The 16198-nt window shown below is 41.5% G+C and overlaps 1 protein-coding gene across 3 annotated transcripts; it reads left to right on the top strand.

Moving 5' to 3' along the window:
- The first annotated feature begins 485 nt into the window (after positions 1-485).
- Positions 486-14450, top strand: ccm2l (CCM2 like scaffold protein). 3 transcript variants are annotated; one of them, XR_005894571.1, is made up of 12 exons: positions 486-711; positions 2522-2689; positions 2772-2855; positions 3416-3599; positions 7309-7946; positions 8745-8874; positions 9494-9557; positions 10571-10727; positions 11243-11381; positions 12798-12945; positions 13364-13689; positions 13786-14450. XR_005894571.1 is itself a non-coding variant. In XM_041046187.1 (11 exons), the coding sequence occupies exons 1-11, from the start codon at positions 682-684 to the stop codon at positions 13497-13499; spliced, it is 1875 nt and encodes a 624-aa protein (XP_040902121.1). In that variant the 5' UTR covers positions 486-681; the 3' UTR covers positions 13500-14450. The 3 variants fall into 3 exon arrangements, 2 of the variants coding, with proteins under 2 accessions (XP_040902121.1, XP_040902108.1); XM_041046187.1 differs by having other exon boundaries at positions 13367-14450; XM_041046174.1 differs by having other exon boundaries at positions 13364-14450.
- The last annotated feature ends 1748 nt before the right edge of the window (positions 14451-16198 follow it).

The following is a 16198-nucleotide window of genomic DNA, read 5'->3' as shown; positions in this document are numbered from 1 at the left end:
TTAAATATGCCTGTCAAGAAAAAAAAATTGAAATCAATCCTAAAAGTGACAAGAAGCTAAAAGCTTGAATAAAAATTTCCAGATCTTTAGGCAGCTGAGGAAATTGTGCAATTAAGACAATCATCAGTGAGAAAATTCTGGACTGAGCGAGTGAAATCTCATCAAGCTCAAAATTTAATTGCTCATTTGGTTGTAAGAAATTTTTCATGTCCGTGTAAAGAAGGTTTAATTAAAGGTTAATTTTATGTGTATGTGTTATGAGTGCAGAGAAAATGGACCTTATCAGCCTCTGGTGGAGTTTCCTCTTGGACAGGAAGTGGGCTTCCTCTGTTTCCTGTTCTCTCCTCCTCTGTGTGTGTGTGTGTGTGTGTGTGTGTGTGTGTGTGTGTGTGTGTGTGTGTGTGTGTGTGTGTGTGTGTGTGTGTGTGTGTGTGTTTGGCCCCAGGAGAGGTCTAAAAAGAACAATCAGTGTAGAAAGAGAAAGAACACGAATGAAGAGGCTGAGACAGAAGCTAAAATAACTCAGGGATATAGAGGGAACCATGGAAAAAACAACTGAGAGAGAGACGCAAAGACAACAGAAGACAAACTGAGACAAGAAATATATTCAGAAAAAGTGTGACCAGGACCAGGACTCAGCTGACCCACTAAAGGACCAGTACGGAGGAGGACTGAGCCACGATGGACTATGAACCAAAGAAATCCAAGAAGGTACAGTAGCTTCTGTTCTGTCTCTTAGTTTCCACGTTTCATTGAATGATCAGTTCCTGAAAGTTCTCCACTGCTAATTTTGTCACATTTCATCATTTGTCCGGAGACCAGGACCTGACGCCGAAGACTCGTCAATGTTGTTTCAGCTTCTAAAGACAAACTAAACAAGCTTGAGTAAAGTCATACTGTAGATCCTTTCTAGTGTCACTTTAATTGAGCCCCTTGCATTCAAACATAGGCCTTAAGGGCCACAGGGTCCAAAGAGCCAGAGCCAGAGGGGTCTGAAGTGGATGAGTTAAATACTGATATATTTCGTTGTATTGCACAAGCCATTTTAGTCAAACTCCACTGTTGGAGAATAAACTGCTCAATGAAAGAGGAGTGGTTTACAGACTGTTATGAGACAAGTGTCAATGGTACAAAATACTTCTGCTGAATAAATTGTGTAAACTTACCGTCCTGTGAAGTGAAAAAGCTAAGTTAAACTAACTACTGACTAAGCCCTATTCAGTAACTCTTTGTTGAATAAAATAATGTACAATCCTGAGAACAAAACGCCAGAGGGGATTAAATGGCCAAGCATTTAATCAAAATATAAGTGAGCTAAAAGAATTACAGTGACTGACTAGTGGCAGCATGTTCCCGGCTTGTTGGCAGTTAGTTAACCAGCTAAGCAGTTCACCACCTATCCCTGTGAGTTGGCCTTGTCCCCGACATCACCAAGCCTCTGCTGTACTGGTAAACTTCACCGTGCTACTTTGGGATGTGACCTGGCCTTCAAACAGATTGCTCCTGAGAAAACCAGCTGAAAACACCTGCTGATTTAACTTGATGATTTGTTTCTATAAAAACATGCTAGAATATCTCATTGACAGCTGGCTATCTATTTTCAAAAGTTAGACATAAAATTGCATAAGAAAAAAACATTTTTCTTAGGAAAAGACTGAAAAAGCAAGCACCTTCATCTGACCTGGGCAGGTTGTTACATCAAGCACCTTCATAAAAAAAAATCCAATTATTTCCCTCAATTTGTCTTCACACAGAAGCGATGGAACCAGCGAGGGGAACAAAACTCATTATAACCATCCTCTGTCTCTGTCACGATTAAATTCAGCTGACTACAGAGATGTTCATCAGAAATCAGCCTCATTCTGAGAGATACAGAGATCTGTCCTTGTTATTATTCGGAAAAAAGACAAGTTTTTGACACCAAAACAAGCTAATCCCCTCTCCCTATTCAAAGTGTGCGCACATAGGTCCATTCTCCCCGTGCCTTCAAGCCAGTGTATATTAATGTGTGTTTGTGTGTGTGTCAGTGGGTGTCTAACAGTGTGTGCTGTGTTGTCAGTGAGTCTCAGCAGGGAGCTGTCAGAGATCACTGCTCACCTGTCAATCACGGCTGGAACAGCCAAAGGGATGTGCTGCATTAACACACACACACACACACACACACACACACACACACACAAATATACTGAGGCATTTGGGAAGACATAAATTAACCTTCTTCTAATTCAAATTCAAACCCAAAACACCCATCAGTGACTGCTGTGGTAATTACAACCAGAATGCTAAACTGTTGGATGAAATAAACATACTGATGATTTAGCTTTTCTCAGACCATTATCAGTAGTGGAGCAGAAAATACCAAGTTTTCCCTGACGGTGGTGCCAGAGGAAAGGTCATGGGACCATGAAAATCAAAAGGGTTCGTCCTCTGGAGAGCAGGAATGTGCAATAAAGAATTTACTGCCAGTGTTCTTCTGTGCAGAGTTTGGCATTTCTCTCTTCCCATGTCTGTCTCCCCCCAGGGTTTTGTTTCCCCTATTAAACGGCTGGTCTGGTCCAAATCTGGTCGAAGGCCAGTGGATCGAGGCAGCATTTACCGCCGCCCACTTCACACTGTCCCCCTCTATCCTCCCGACTACGTCATCCACCCTGAGAGACTCATCTTTGACTACATGGAGAAGGAGGTCAAGGTAAAACTTGGAATAGATTAAAGTACAATACAATATAATATACTTATGTTACCATTGCTTGACCTTTGACCTCTCTTCTTAGTTCCTCGGTCATCTGACCTGGGTGTCGGTTTCACTAAATCCCTCCAGCCGAGACGAACTGCTACAACTACTGGATACAGCGAGGGTTAGTAATACTTAATACTTATATACTTACTTTTTACTAATAACTTAAATATAACTAATCACTTCTAAGGTTAGTCATCAATAATGTATATATAATGAAGCACTCTTGAGGTTAGTGATATACAACCGATCTACAACGAGTAATTACTGAAATATTTATACACTATCACTAACGTATTATCTATAATTAATCACTATTGTAATTAATAATTAATAAGCTGTCTGTTGTATAACAAATCACTGCTGGGGTTACTAATCAATAATCAGTTAATAACTAAGAACTTTTGCCATCTCAATAACAAATCTATCACTAATAATTGTAGCCATCTGTAAGCAATAACCAATTCAAGACTAATCACCTCTGAGACTGATGATTGATAATCCATACATAACTGATCAGAGCTAAAGTTAGGGTCATTACAAACTCTCTCGGGTCTCATGATCAATAAAATGTAATTCGTAAATGCCATGGTTAACAAATCCCTCTGTCTGTGATCCGAAACTTTATAATTCATTAATCATTAATCTATAATCAGTCTTGTCCTGTGTGTTTGTCAGTAGCAGCTGAAGGTGCTGCCTTTGAAGACCAGCGTGGATCAGGACTGTATTCTGAGTCTGTCTGCTCGCTGTCTGCTGCTGACGTGGAGAGACAACGAGAAGCTACTGATGAGAATTCCCACACATGAGATTGCTGCTGCGTCCTACCTGAGAGATGACGCACTGCACCTGCTGGTCCTCAAGACAGGTGAGGACGCACCTGTGCACGAGAAGCCGAATCACTGACATGAACAGGAAATAAGAATGATTTGGTGGCATTTCCTTCACTTCTGAGTTGGCATAATGAAAATTCTGGCAATATGGCATCCAAATCCGATCCATGAACCATCTCTGTGCTTTAACATCTGCTGGAATGACTCCACAGGTGATTCCCTGCCGGCTGCTCTGCTAACTGGCTGCAAACTGTGGAATGGATTTCCTGAACGGCGGCGTGTTACTCCGCGTCTCATTGAGACACGGCGCCGTTCAGGGAATCCATTCCACAGTTTGCAGCCATCTGGCAGGCGAGCATTGAGCAGCACAGTGGCTAAACCAACTTTTCAGCACATGTCCGCTGTGTGGAAATATTTTGCTGCCGTTGTACCGAGGGGCGGAAGCTCCGTCGCGATCTACAAGTGGTAACAATTAGCGGTTAGCTCGATGCTAACATAATATGGAGAATCCCATTGACAGGCTAGCACATTAGCATCGGTCGCGCTATTAACTTTTACACACAAGCGACAAACCAAAGCGGGACACCATAACAGGCAAGTCATACAGATAATTCACACACCAACAATATATTACTCACAGACTTATGTCCCTTCTAGGTACAGCAGGAAGAAAATGAACCGTGACTGAGCTTCCGCCCCTCGGGATGTTTTAGATTTGAAAAACCTTGATTTGTTGCTGCTACAAGAGCCAGTGTACTTAATTTATGCTGATCAGATCAAGTAGCCATTTTTTATTTCTATTTTATTTGGAGAGGGGTAGTATCAACATGATTAATGAATACGAATATAGATTATTTGTGATTAAACATTATTTGTTATTATTTATTTATTGGGTACCTGATATTTTGTTATTTTACATTTTCTGTTTTTTCCTCTACTGGTTTATTTTAATTCATGAATTAATCAATCTATTTATTTATATGTTTATGTTTTTATTCATTTATTTATTTGGAAATGCAACTTGTTGCTTCAGAAAACAATTTCATGGTAAATAAGAACCTTGATTTTATAACTCTTATGATTTCAACCAGTCAACGCCACTCTGATTGGCCGAGGCAGCATGTCGTCATAAACCAACCAGTAAACGGCACTCTGATTGGCCGACGCAACACGCCAAACTTTTGGCGCGATTCGGCGAATTTCGTCAATCGTCTCTCCGTCTCTCATTTCATCTTAACTGTGGGAGCAAGTGGCCGTTCGGTTTGTTTCAGCGTACATCAAAAACCACCGTTTTCCACTACGTTGAAAGTAAGTTCGGTCAGATTATTTCATTTTATGTTCATTTATGTATGTATAGTGTTAGCTGTTCTAGCTATGTTGTTTTAAACTACCTAAACCTGCTGTGGCTACAATTGGCTACGTTAACGTTAGCTAAACATTAGCTTGTTAGCTAAACATTGGCCATAGTTAAAATGGAATTGGAATTACTTTTGAAAACGACCGTGCCTAAAAATATTCACGTTAGCTGAAGCTTAAACTTGAACAAGCATTGTTCGGTCGCTAAGTCACTACTCACTAACCAGAGCCAGGCTGGTAGCTAACCTAAGCTAAATTCGCTAAGCTAGCGAAAAGAACAAGCTACGAACTTTATATCTAGCGACTCCCTCGGGGCAGGGAATATGCTTTTTACATGCTAGCGAGCCACGAAGGTAGGCAGGTGGTGATGTAGACGTATTAATCCAGTATTGGTAGTGGATGCACAGGCAACATATTTTTGCTAACAAATATGGGGACTTGGTGTATGTGTGCTGTCTTTAAAGGTTAAAAATAGTGTTTAAAGTTTATAAGTTAAGTGTTAATATGTATAGAAATGTAAGTATGTATGTTCCTTTGGTTCATAGAAATTGTATCAGAGTGAGTTTTCTGTGTTTTTCTTAGTTTTTTGGAAACGGCGACAGAGTGAGTGCTCTTTCTGTTAGTATTACTTTCTCATCTTTGTCGTTCCGCACCGTTCCGTTGCTTCAGTCAGAGTTTGGTCAGTAACACAGAGATGGGCTCGTAAAGTTGGTTAATGTGGTTGCACACGTTTCAGCCAGGGAACGTACAGTCTGTAAGTATTCTGTGTGTGTGTAGTTTTCAAAGTGGTATGTTTATTGTGTTGTGTTGTTAGCATTAATTAGTGGAGTTTGTTTGCTAGCCGCATTACGTTTTGCGTAATGTCCTGTTGTTTAATGTATTTGTTATGTAGTCACTATATTTGTGCGTAAGGGTACGCGTGGTGACAGCAGTACAGTATGACTGCAGATTGCCTTTGCATATTTCTAATAAATTGTCTTTTTCTACTTGTGCAGATGGAGTCATGAAATTTGATGGCACAGCCACAGAGGATTTCATAAGGATGAAGCCAAGGACCGCAAAGAAGTGGAGGTGGAGGACACAGCAGTCACTCAGGACTGATTATCCATTGTGAAGAATGTTGTCACAGCCTTTGTAAATTGTCTTCTTTTCTGTGTCCAGTATGATTGGTTCTGGTTGGATTTTTACCTCAAAACACATTCAGTTTAGCACTTTAATTTTTATTGTTTTTAATTTTTATTGTTGTATATTTGTAGTGGTACAGACCCAAGCAAGGTGGGCTGTGTAATTTATTTTATTATTTTTATATTTATTTATTTTTATTTTTCTATCGCTGGTAGTTGTTGACTAGCACTTTCATGTAGTTTTGGCAGACAATCAAAAGCAAAGTATGTTGACTTCAACTGATGCACAACATTGAAGCAATGTCCACATGCAAGCCATTCAATTCATGTTCCTTGTTTTTACTGGTAGTTGGCAAGAAATTCAACAGAAGTCAAAAGCTTTATTAGTGACATGTTTGTGCCAGTGATTAACAACAATAAAAATGGAAATAAATGAGTTGGGATTGAATTGTGATTTATTGTAAACCTCTGTGTATAACTGTAGTCCCATATGTTTCCAAAAGGTGGAGGACCCGTTTCCTGTACCAGTTAATTTTCCTGTAGCTTCGTTGGCTCGGCAGCAGGTTTAAACTGGAAATGCATTACACCTTTGTACGCGTTTCCAGTTGTCACCTGCTGCTGAGACAATCAAATGAAGCTATAGGAAAATGAATTGGAACAGTGTGCCACCTTCTGAAATGGGACTACAGAAAATTGTCTTTCGACGTTGTTTGGACGTGTCTTTGCGCAGTGGGAAAGAAGGTTACCCTTTATGGGTATCTTTTGAATTTAACAGGATTTCCTGTTTTTCTGCCTTTTTTTCTGACCTTACACTTACCTTAAGTTGCCTTTTGGGACATAAATGCATACATTGGTACATATCATACTTGTCTGTAGAGAAGATTTATTACAGCATCATATAAAATCAACAGTAATGATAATAATATTAACTCAAACAGCTCTGGTATCGGTATCGGCAGATATCCAGATTCAGGTATTGAGATTGGATTGGAAGTGAAAAAATGTGCATCCCTAGTTTCAACCTTCTGGGGCAAATGTCAAGTTAAGATGCAAAAAGTCTTCCAGGTTTGGGAATGTTTCCAGTTAAAGGTCCCCAGTTAGTTTTGGGCCACTAGTAGTGCTGTGGAGCTGTTTTTTTTTTTTTTTGTTTGTGTGTTTTGTTTGTTGTTTTTTTGGATGAGTGGGTCCAAACAAGCATATTTCCCAAAATGTGGAACTGTTCCTTTTCTGTTTGCTTGTTTTTGATTGTCTGTGCATCCCACAGGTCTGAACGTGGACACTGTGGTTGCTGGGGACGACAGCCTGGACAGGAAAAAGCCAACAGGCATCGATGGGCGACGTCAAACTATGAGCTGCAATGCTGATCCACGACCTGCAGGGGGTACAATGGAGCGACGGCACACCATCTGTGGAGTCGACTGGAGGCCGTCACTGTCCAGGAGTAACCACGACAAAAACCAGAACATGGAGAGAGGAGGAGGAGGTGGTGGAGGGGGAGAGAGAGGAGGAGGAGGGAGTTTAGAGAGGAAGAGAGTGGGAGGGAGCTGGGAGAGGAGGCAGCAAACACGTAAAACAGGAGGGAGCTGGGAAAATCGCAGGGCAAGACCCATGAGCGGGAGCTGGGTGGTGGGGGTAGGAGGAGGTGGTGGCGGAAGCTGGGAGAGGAGGCATGGAGGAGGGGGAGGAGTCGGTGGAGGAGGCGGGAGCTGGGAGAGGAGAGGAGGAGGTGGTGGAGGAGCAGGAGGCAGCTGGGGAAGCTGGGAGCGGCGGCAAGCCTGCACAGGAAGCTGGGAGCGTGGTAAGAGCTACGGCAGCTGGGAGAGGAGGAACCACAACCCGCTGGAGCCCACGCCCTGCCCTGACGCCTACTGCAACCTGGTCATCCTGGCTGTGGAGAACAGGGTGGGTCACCTGATCCACTGACAGATACTTCACAGACTGAAACTGATGATGATGATGATGATGATTTGTCTTGGGTTTGTCATTTTGAAGCATCGTATTCTTACTGGGAATAGTTTGACTTCAACTCAGAGTTGAGAACTTGTCACTGTGAACATTCAGACTCGAGAGAGAAAGAACAGTGACAGGAAATAAAGCAGTGAAGAGTTCTTTCATCGGGGTTCACTAGTCATTTGGTTCTCATGTTGGAACTGTGGAAAGTAGGGCAATGCTGATGATGCTCATTCATCTACATACTCACACTGAGTGTGTGTGTGTGTGTGTTGTTGCATAACCTGAGCCATTGCATCACATATACAGCAGAGTAGCTTTGTCATTAGATTTCTGCGTGTGTGTGTGTGTGTGTTGGGCGATAGGGTTCTGTGCTCATTGTTATCCTCATCCACAGAGCAGTAATTTGTTTGGACTGGCACCATTAGTGTGTCATTGTTGGCTCAGATGGAGCTCATAGACTCCAGTCATGTTTCATCCCAGCAGCAGACTGCTGGCTGGGCTTTGCTTGGTTGCTGGTGCAAATCCTGTCATTTATTGTTGGGGGTATGTGCCCTTGGCCAAGGCACAAACTAATAGAACTGCTGCAGTGAAGCTGCTCACACAGCAGAACTTGTTCCCTGTGCTCGGCTGAAGTGAATGAAGTGGGAAAACCCTGCCTGTCTGTGATGTCAGAGAAGCTCACAGGTGTTATTGATGTGTTTCCTAAATCAGCATGATGTTTGCCTCTGTATGTGTGTGTGTTTTCAGGATGCTGCAGAGGAGTACTGTTCTTTGATCTGTCAGATGTTCCAGATCATTTACGGCCATCAGACCATCGAGTGTGTCGACAGGGCGGGGTTTCACCACACCATGCCGGACCGCTATTGGCTGCAGAGGAGTGAGTGACGTCTGATTTCTGTTTGTCGCAAGTACACATGCGTGTGCTAGAGAAATCTACTGACGACCTTGTTGCATATATGTTATTTTGGTGACACTGATTAAATTTCGGTATAATTTTCAGGGTTTCCAGCTGTTTTTTTGTTCTGCTGGTTTAAAGGTGGTGATGCTGGTTAATCAGCCTGTACATCAACTTTGTTTCAGAACAAGAAATCTGCTGACCACTGTGCTTTGCAATTTATATAGTATATATATATATAATATTTATGGTCACAAGTGGATGAATGTAATAATAATGATATTAATCTAAAATCACCATCAGGCCACGTTTCCACTTGTATACAAGAAATACTGTATAATGTTTTAACATGGGAAATTTATCCATCTTGTTCCTGCTCCCCTGAGGACCAACCTCTGGGGTGAAGGCTCTGAAAAAAACAAAATCGTTAATACACTGTTTTTTCTGTCCAACACCTTCGAACTGAGTTGCAATGAACACTGCAGCTAAACTTAGCCTAACCTGTGGGTCTCATCCCTCCCCCGTTTTACTCAGTAGTTGGTTTGAATAGTAAACTGTGTGTCTAATGCTCCGTCTCTGTCTCTTGTCTTTTTACATGTAGGTGACAGCTGTCTGACTGACATGTCCTACAGTTATGATCCAGACTTTAGCTGCTGCAGCTCATAGTGAGTAACATTTGCGCCTCACTGAAGCTGTAAGTCTTGATATTTTCAGCTGATAGCTTTGACAACTTTTACCACATTGAGTATTCTCATTAGCAGCTCATCGAGCTGCGCGTTCAGCCATGCTGACGATTTCAGCACAGCAGCGCTTCCCTTTCCTCACTTTTTCATTTTGATTTCCCAAATATACATGGACCTACGTCATACACACTTTATATATCAACAAACACAAACATACTGAATTGTAAAGTAACAAATGAACACAAAAAACATTTATTTTCCAAATACCATAAAATAAGAATGCTCAGCCTCATTATCTTAGTATCTTTCTGAGCTTGATGCACAGAAATTACCATAGGTCAAACATAAACAGTCCTATACAATTCAAGTACACCCCTCTATCCTCAAACATAAATATTTAGATCAGGACAACTTCCTGGCATCATTATTATTTTAATTTCTAAATTCTAAATGTTCAGATAACCAATTTAAAGTCTGGGACTTTATAAACTCACGGCTTATGATGTTTTTCCTCATTTACTGGGAGCATTTTATTTTTATCTGTTGTCGTTTCCACATTTGAATGATAACACATTTCATTTTTCAATTGTTGTGTCAGGGGATACATGTTGGCTGATGTTTAGGTTACTTAAATACATTTGATGAAAAAATGCATTTTAATGTCGGTGACTAGAAGAATGTATTTGCAGCTTTACAGTAAAAGCCCAGAGGATGGGTTTACCTGCGTGTCTGTGGGAATCTGTGTGATTGATGGTTTAGATTCTGACTTTGAACAGTAAACATGGAGGAATGATTTGATGAATAATCTGCACCTTAGGCTGCTGAAGCACAGGAAACAATGACTACCTGAGTGATGGGCTGCTGTTTGCATGCTGTGGTTGACCAGCTGCAAACTAGCCCAACACATTAATTAATCTATCAATTATTCTGTGTGTGTTAGGTGATGCTCTGTCTGTGATGTGGCAGCACTAACTCTCCCCCTCCCTCTCCCTCAGTGATGGCTCTCAGGAGGCCTTTGACCTCTACTACAGTGAGACATACAGCGAGAGCTCATCCCTCTCGCTGCAGGACTCCCATCGCAGTCTTGCTTCAGCCAGTGACGCAGGGGACAGTAACCCCGCCCTGATGCTGATGCAGGAGTACATGATCACAGTGAGTGTGTGTATGTGTGTTTGTGGTACCTCAGTTAAGTGCTGGGACACCACAATCCCCCACATATACTGAATTCTGGATCCACCAGAACGCAATTTGTACCTCGTCACTGAGCTAAAATTGGTTGTAATGCAGTTGTAATGTTAGCCCTCAGTGTTGACAACCGCACAAAGGCCCGATCACAACAGAAAATGTCACTGTGAAATTCAGTTGTGCTTCTAGAAGCTGTCAGCGAACAGTCCATTGGCAATCTTTTTTGTTTCTGATGAATCTGATCTTGACCTAATTGGATGTTATTTGTCAACTGCTGCTTCTGATTGATATTTTTTTAGCTGTAGCAGCTGTGCAGACTGCAGGAGAGTGACTGCGTCATTACCTGTGACTGTGCTTTAGTGTGCAGCAACAATCAATTAGCACAATTTTGTTGACAGTTTGCATTGAAACAAATGAATGAAAAATATGTGTGTGTGTTTGTTCTCCTGTGTGTGTGTGTGTGTGTGTGTGTGTGTGTGTAGCTGCGTAACAAGCTGAGTCCAGTGGAGTTGCAGCATTTTGCGGTGTTGCTGAGAGAATACAGACTGGGATCAAACATCGACCACTTCTGCTCTGAGCTGCTGCAACTTTATGGAGACAACCGCAAGTTCCTGCTGCTGGGTGAGAGACATAGGGACAAACAGCAAGAGACAGAGAGAGAGAGAGCTCATTAAATGACTGAAACTCTGTGGCAAACCACAACCTACTGTTTATACTGTTTGTGAGGTCATACTGCAGAGGAAAGACATGAGTGTGTGTGATGTAGTATACCTGTATATTGGCGTGTGTGTTCATGTACATTGTGTGAGTGTCTTTAGTATGTGTGTGTTTGCCTCAACAAATTCAGATCTGACCCACTTCCACTGAGGAAACCACAACTTCCTGTGAGTGAGTGAGTGAGTGAGTGAGAGAGAGAGAGTGAGAGAGAGAGAGAGAGAGAGAGAGAGAGAGAGAGAGAGGCAGAGAGAGGCAGGGAGAGGCAGGGAGAGGCAGAGAGAGGTTGATGTGTGATATTTTTCTCCACACACCCCGTTAATGCTTTGTGTGCTGGTGTGTAATCACCATAATGAAAGGTTTAGTTGTGAGGGCAGAAGAAACCAGACAAACATCAAATTAAGTGAGAAGTTTTGAAGCACACAGACTGAATTTGAACCCCAGAGTTTTTACAGTTTTACTTAAATTTCCTTCACTGTCCTTCTCTCCTATTATAGTAAGACAGGTGTCATAACAATTCACCTTTAAAGAGCATCACAGTTAGTTCAAACAATAGTTTTTGTCATTAGGTGGGTCTGAACACCTCTTTTCATCTACCTTACTTGTACACCTTCAAATCAATCAAATATTCAAGCTATTTAAACATAGATTCACTTCCTCATTAAAGTCATCTATGCAGTAACCTCTTGTTCAAAATATGGTCATTACATGACTGGGGGTGAGCAGCATATTTTGCTGCATGTGTAGCAGGCAGCTGTCAGCTGCAGTGACTGTTTTTGATTCCACCACTAGGAGTCACCAAGGTCAAGCCTTTTGAAAAATACAAAGTGACTTTGAAGTGAAAGTTAAGGATGTGGTGTCTTTGTGTATTTACTCAGCAGATTCATGAAGTGAAACTTTCACTGTAAAAGCCAAAATGATCAAACACATTAACACAACTCTCCATAAAATTTGTAAAAGTCTACTTCTCATGACTTTATTTGTCAATATATTCATAATTAAAATTGCTAACAAACTACAGATATCCTTAATTTGGGCCTCATGCAGTCAGTTCTCAGTTGAACAAACACACAATTACAAGTGTGCTAGCAGAATATGAAATCACTGGAAGCACACCTTATTCATACTTTGGACCCTGTCTCTTATAGAAGCCTAGAATCTGACCTCAAGTTGTTCTAAATTATAGTTGAAGTGAAATAAAAGAAAATATGTAGGAGCATAGTGTGGTAATTATGTCACTTTCTATCCTTTCTATCCGTTATTTTCTTGTAAGGACACATCTTACACATCTTAAACGTGTAACTTGTGTCCTTTTCGTTCCAGGCATGCGTCCGTTTATCCCAGACAAAGACGTTGGAGTGTTTGAGAGTTTCCTGGAGAGCATTGGGATCCGAGAGGGCGGGATTTTAACGGACAGTTTTGGACGCATCAAACGCAGCATGAGCAACACATCAGCGACGGCCATGAGAGGGTATGTATGTCAGAGACTGATGGTTGTGTTCTTTGATTGACCCAAATCATTTTTTACTCATGATTCAAATGAGCAATAAACAAACTGTATAGTATGTAGTATGTTCATCGTTACTGTCTTTGTTTCTGTGGTATTCAATATCATCTTTTAATGTTAACAGCTTTTAAATAAACTATGAAAAGATGTCACACATTTTTTACATCAGATCCTGTGAGAGATGACTATTGTAGACTTATGGTTGTTTTGGTCATGGTTTCATTCACTGTAATGCAGAACCAGTCCAGGTCAGTCCACTTTTAGGACACAAAAAATAAACGTGAATTTCCTGCCAAATCACACTCATCCTCACCTGGACATTTAAATAAGCAGTAAATCAGAGAGGTGAGGTAGCATTTAGATAAACTGCTTGTTTTCCCAGCAGGTACGACAACAGCTCTCTGCCCTCAGGATCGCAGGAATTCAACCGGCGCATCACCGACATCACTCATGACATCCAGGCCCTCGGCTTTCAGGACACACACGGAGACATTGAGGAAGAAGACTACTACCTCTGATAGAGGGATAAAGACAAGTTTGATTCCAGACAGCGTCTGAACTCTGAACCTGCCTGAGTTCTCTCCATTACTAGACATAAACTGTAAATATAAATTGTCTCATGGAGGGACGTTTTCAATGCTGATGTCTTCAAATGCAGATCCTGCTGTGTGCACAGACAGAACAACAGACGAGAAATAAAAACAGCAGGTGAGTGTGATAAAAGTAAAGTAAGAAAGTTATTCTGTAGAAGTCTAAAGTTGACTTTGAATCCAATCTGTTTTTTAATCCAACTTTATATTGAAGGCATCTAAATAATTGACAAAGCTGTGTGATGACGGTCTTCTGAGGGATTGTAGTACCTACCAGTGACCACATGGAGGCAACTTAGGGTAAAAGAACTGAGTTACTCTGCTTTTGAGCTAAAGGTTCCACAACTGGGCTGAAAGCAATGACTGGTTTAAATAAGAATAGCAACCACTTCATTAACTGGAACCAGATTGATAGATCGAAAATCTCGTCCTCCCTTCTTTCTCTGAGTGTGTGTGTGTGTGTGTGTGTGTGTGTGTGTGTGTGTGTGTGCCTGCCTCTCTCTCTCTCTCAGTGCTTCATCGACCCGTTATCCCGACGGAGGCATCATGACCTTCCCATGGTGCACTGCTTCTCTGCCCCCAGGCCTTTTCCTCTGCCAGCCTCACTGAACATCAGAGAGAGAGAGAGAGTCAGTGCACCCATGGGCTTTACCCGAGTCATGTTAGTCCTCTCACCCTCATTATGTAATAGAACAATACTGTGTGCATTTATTTTTTCATGTATTTATTATCAGCAGAATAACTTTATTATCACCAGCAGTGATGCACATCACTGTAAATGTAGTAGAGGTAACCAAAAGGCTAATTTTTGTCTCTTGACTCTGGATAGATGGTACACAGGATGTATAAACGAATTACATAATAAAGAAAAAAAGAATATTTAGCTATTTAAAAAGGATTCATGGGGACAACTGGGATAAAGGCAGAGAGAGAGAGAGAGAGAGATCAAACTAGCAGGTGAATCAGGATTTGCTTTCTGAAATCATCTCTGTCTCCTTGAAACAGATTTACAACACACGGCCAAAATACTAAACATGTTTTCACAAAGCTTCTCCAGGCTTCGCAAACCTGGCAAATAAATCTTAAAAAGTTTTCTTTTCTGTTGGAGGAAAACGGCATGTTTGGTCTCACTGCAGGCAGATATTATAACTACTTGTTCTAAAAGCCAAAGGTCAGATAATCAGTCAGAATGATATGCAGGAAATGCAGGTTTTCAGCGCAGGAAATAAACTCTGAGGTTTGTGTGTGTGTCTGTGCGTGTGTCTCTGTGTGTGTGTGTGTCTGTGCGTGTGTCTGTGTGTGTGTGTGTGTGTGTATGTGTGTGTGCGTGTGTCAGGGGCAGCAGACACATTGTATAAACTCGATCCTCATCATCGGATTATAGCTCTGTAATCTCTACAATCATCCATGTGGCGGCATTTAACATCGTATCATCATCATCCTCCTACTGACGTGTGCATGCACACACACACACACACACACTCCCCTCCTCTGTCATACACAGCCTTGCACCATCATGGTTATGCCGTTTACCATCAGCCTCCAGCATGTTTTACTGTTTACATTTATATTGTCTTATTATTAAGTCATCTGTAAAGCACTTTGCATTAATGTACAAAAGGTGATATACAAATTTTAAAAAAGGTTTTGTTGATTGATAGCACAGCCACATGTTCTTCTATAATCCAATTTTTGAATGAAATTTATTTTTTGTGTGTTGTTATATATTATAAACACAGAGATATAACACATGAAATTGCAGTTTAAATTGTAACTACATCCAGGGCAACAATCCAACTTGTGCTGCCAGCTGGTGGTGTCTCCATGCTTTAAGAACACCCTGTGCAGCAAAGCACTTTACAGTTTAAAGAAAGACAGACAGACATGGCCACAAATACAACAAACCACATATGATGACACTCAACATCAGTCTTAGACATTTAAACACATACAGGTCAGTGCAACAACACAGTTCTTTTGTATGAGCTGTAGCGTGGTGGGTTTTGTGGCAACACATTATTAAAGACGAGGTTTCGTTCATTGTTTATTTCTTTTTTCAGTTTAGCACACCCCTAGTTGAGCCCCCAGCCAGGTCCTTCACACAGACAAACATACGTATTATATAATAAGATACAACATCATGCAAATAAAAATGAATTTCCACTGAGATCAGGCTGAATTACGTGATGTCAGTTTTGGATTTCCATCCTGCTGTTGTTCCAGCTGAGCTGGAAGGTCATTTGTGGTTCATTTGTTGCTCTGCAGATGTAGGGGATCAGGGGGTGAATGTACGATAACAAACTCCCAGCCTGCAGGGATTACAGAATGGATGTCCTACAGGTTATATTTAGCAGGCTACCAGTCATACTACACATTGTGGTCGTCCTGCTGAGCTGGCCAGGTTCACTCAGCTCAGAGCTGGTGTCACTGCAGGGATCAGAGGCAGAGAAAATCCACTGAGGTTTCATAACAAAGTGCCAACAGCCAATCAAAGCCACTGTCAGGCAGAGCTGCAGCGATAGCTCAGTTAATGCCTCAGCAGCCCTGATACTCCAGAGATGTGTAGGGGAAGCACAGGGGTTGTGGTGGGTATATGTGAATCCATTCAAGACATTTCTTTGTCAGTC

The sequence above is a fragment of the Toxotes jaculatrix genome, chromosome 2 (assembly GCF_017976425.1).
Source record: "Toxotes jaculatrix isolate fToxJac2 chromosome 2, fToxJac2.pri, whole genome shotgun sequence".
NCBI classification, from domain to species: domain Eukaryota; kingdom Metazoa; phylum Chordata; class Actinopteri; family Toxotidae; genus Toxotes; species Toxotes jaculatrix.
Note: the sequence above shows the minus strand (reverse complement) of the source record. Positions and strands in the feature narration are given on the sequence as shown.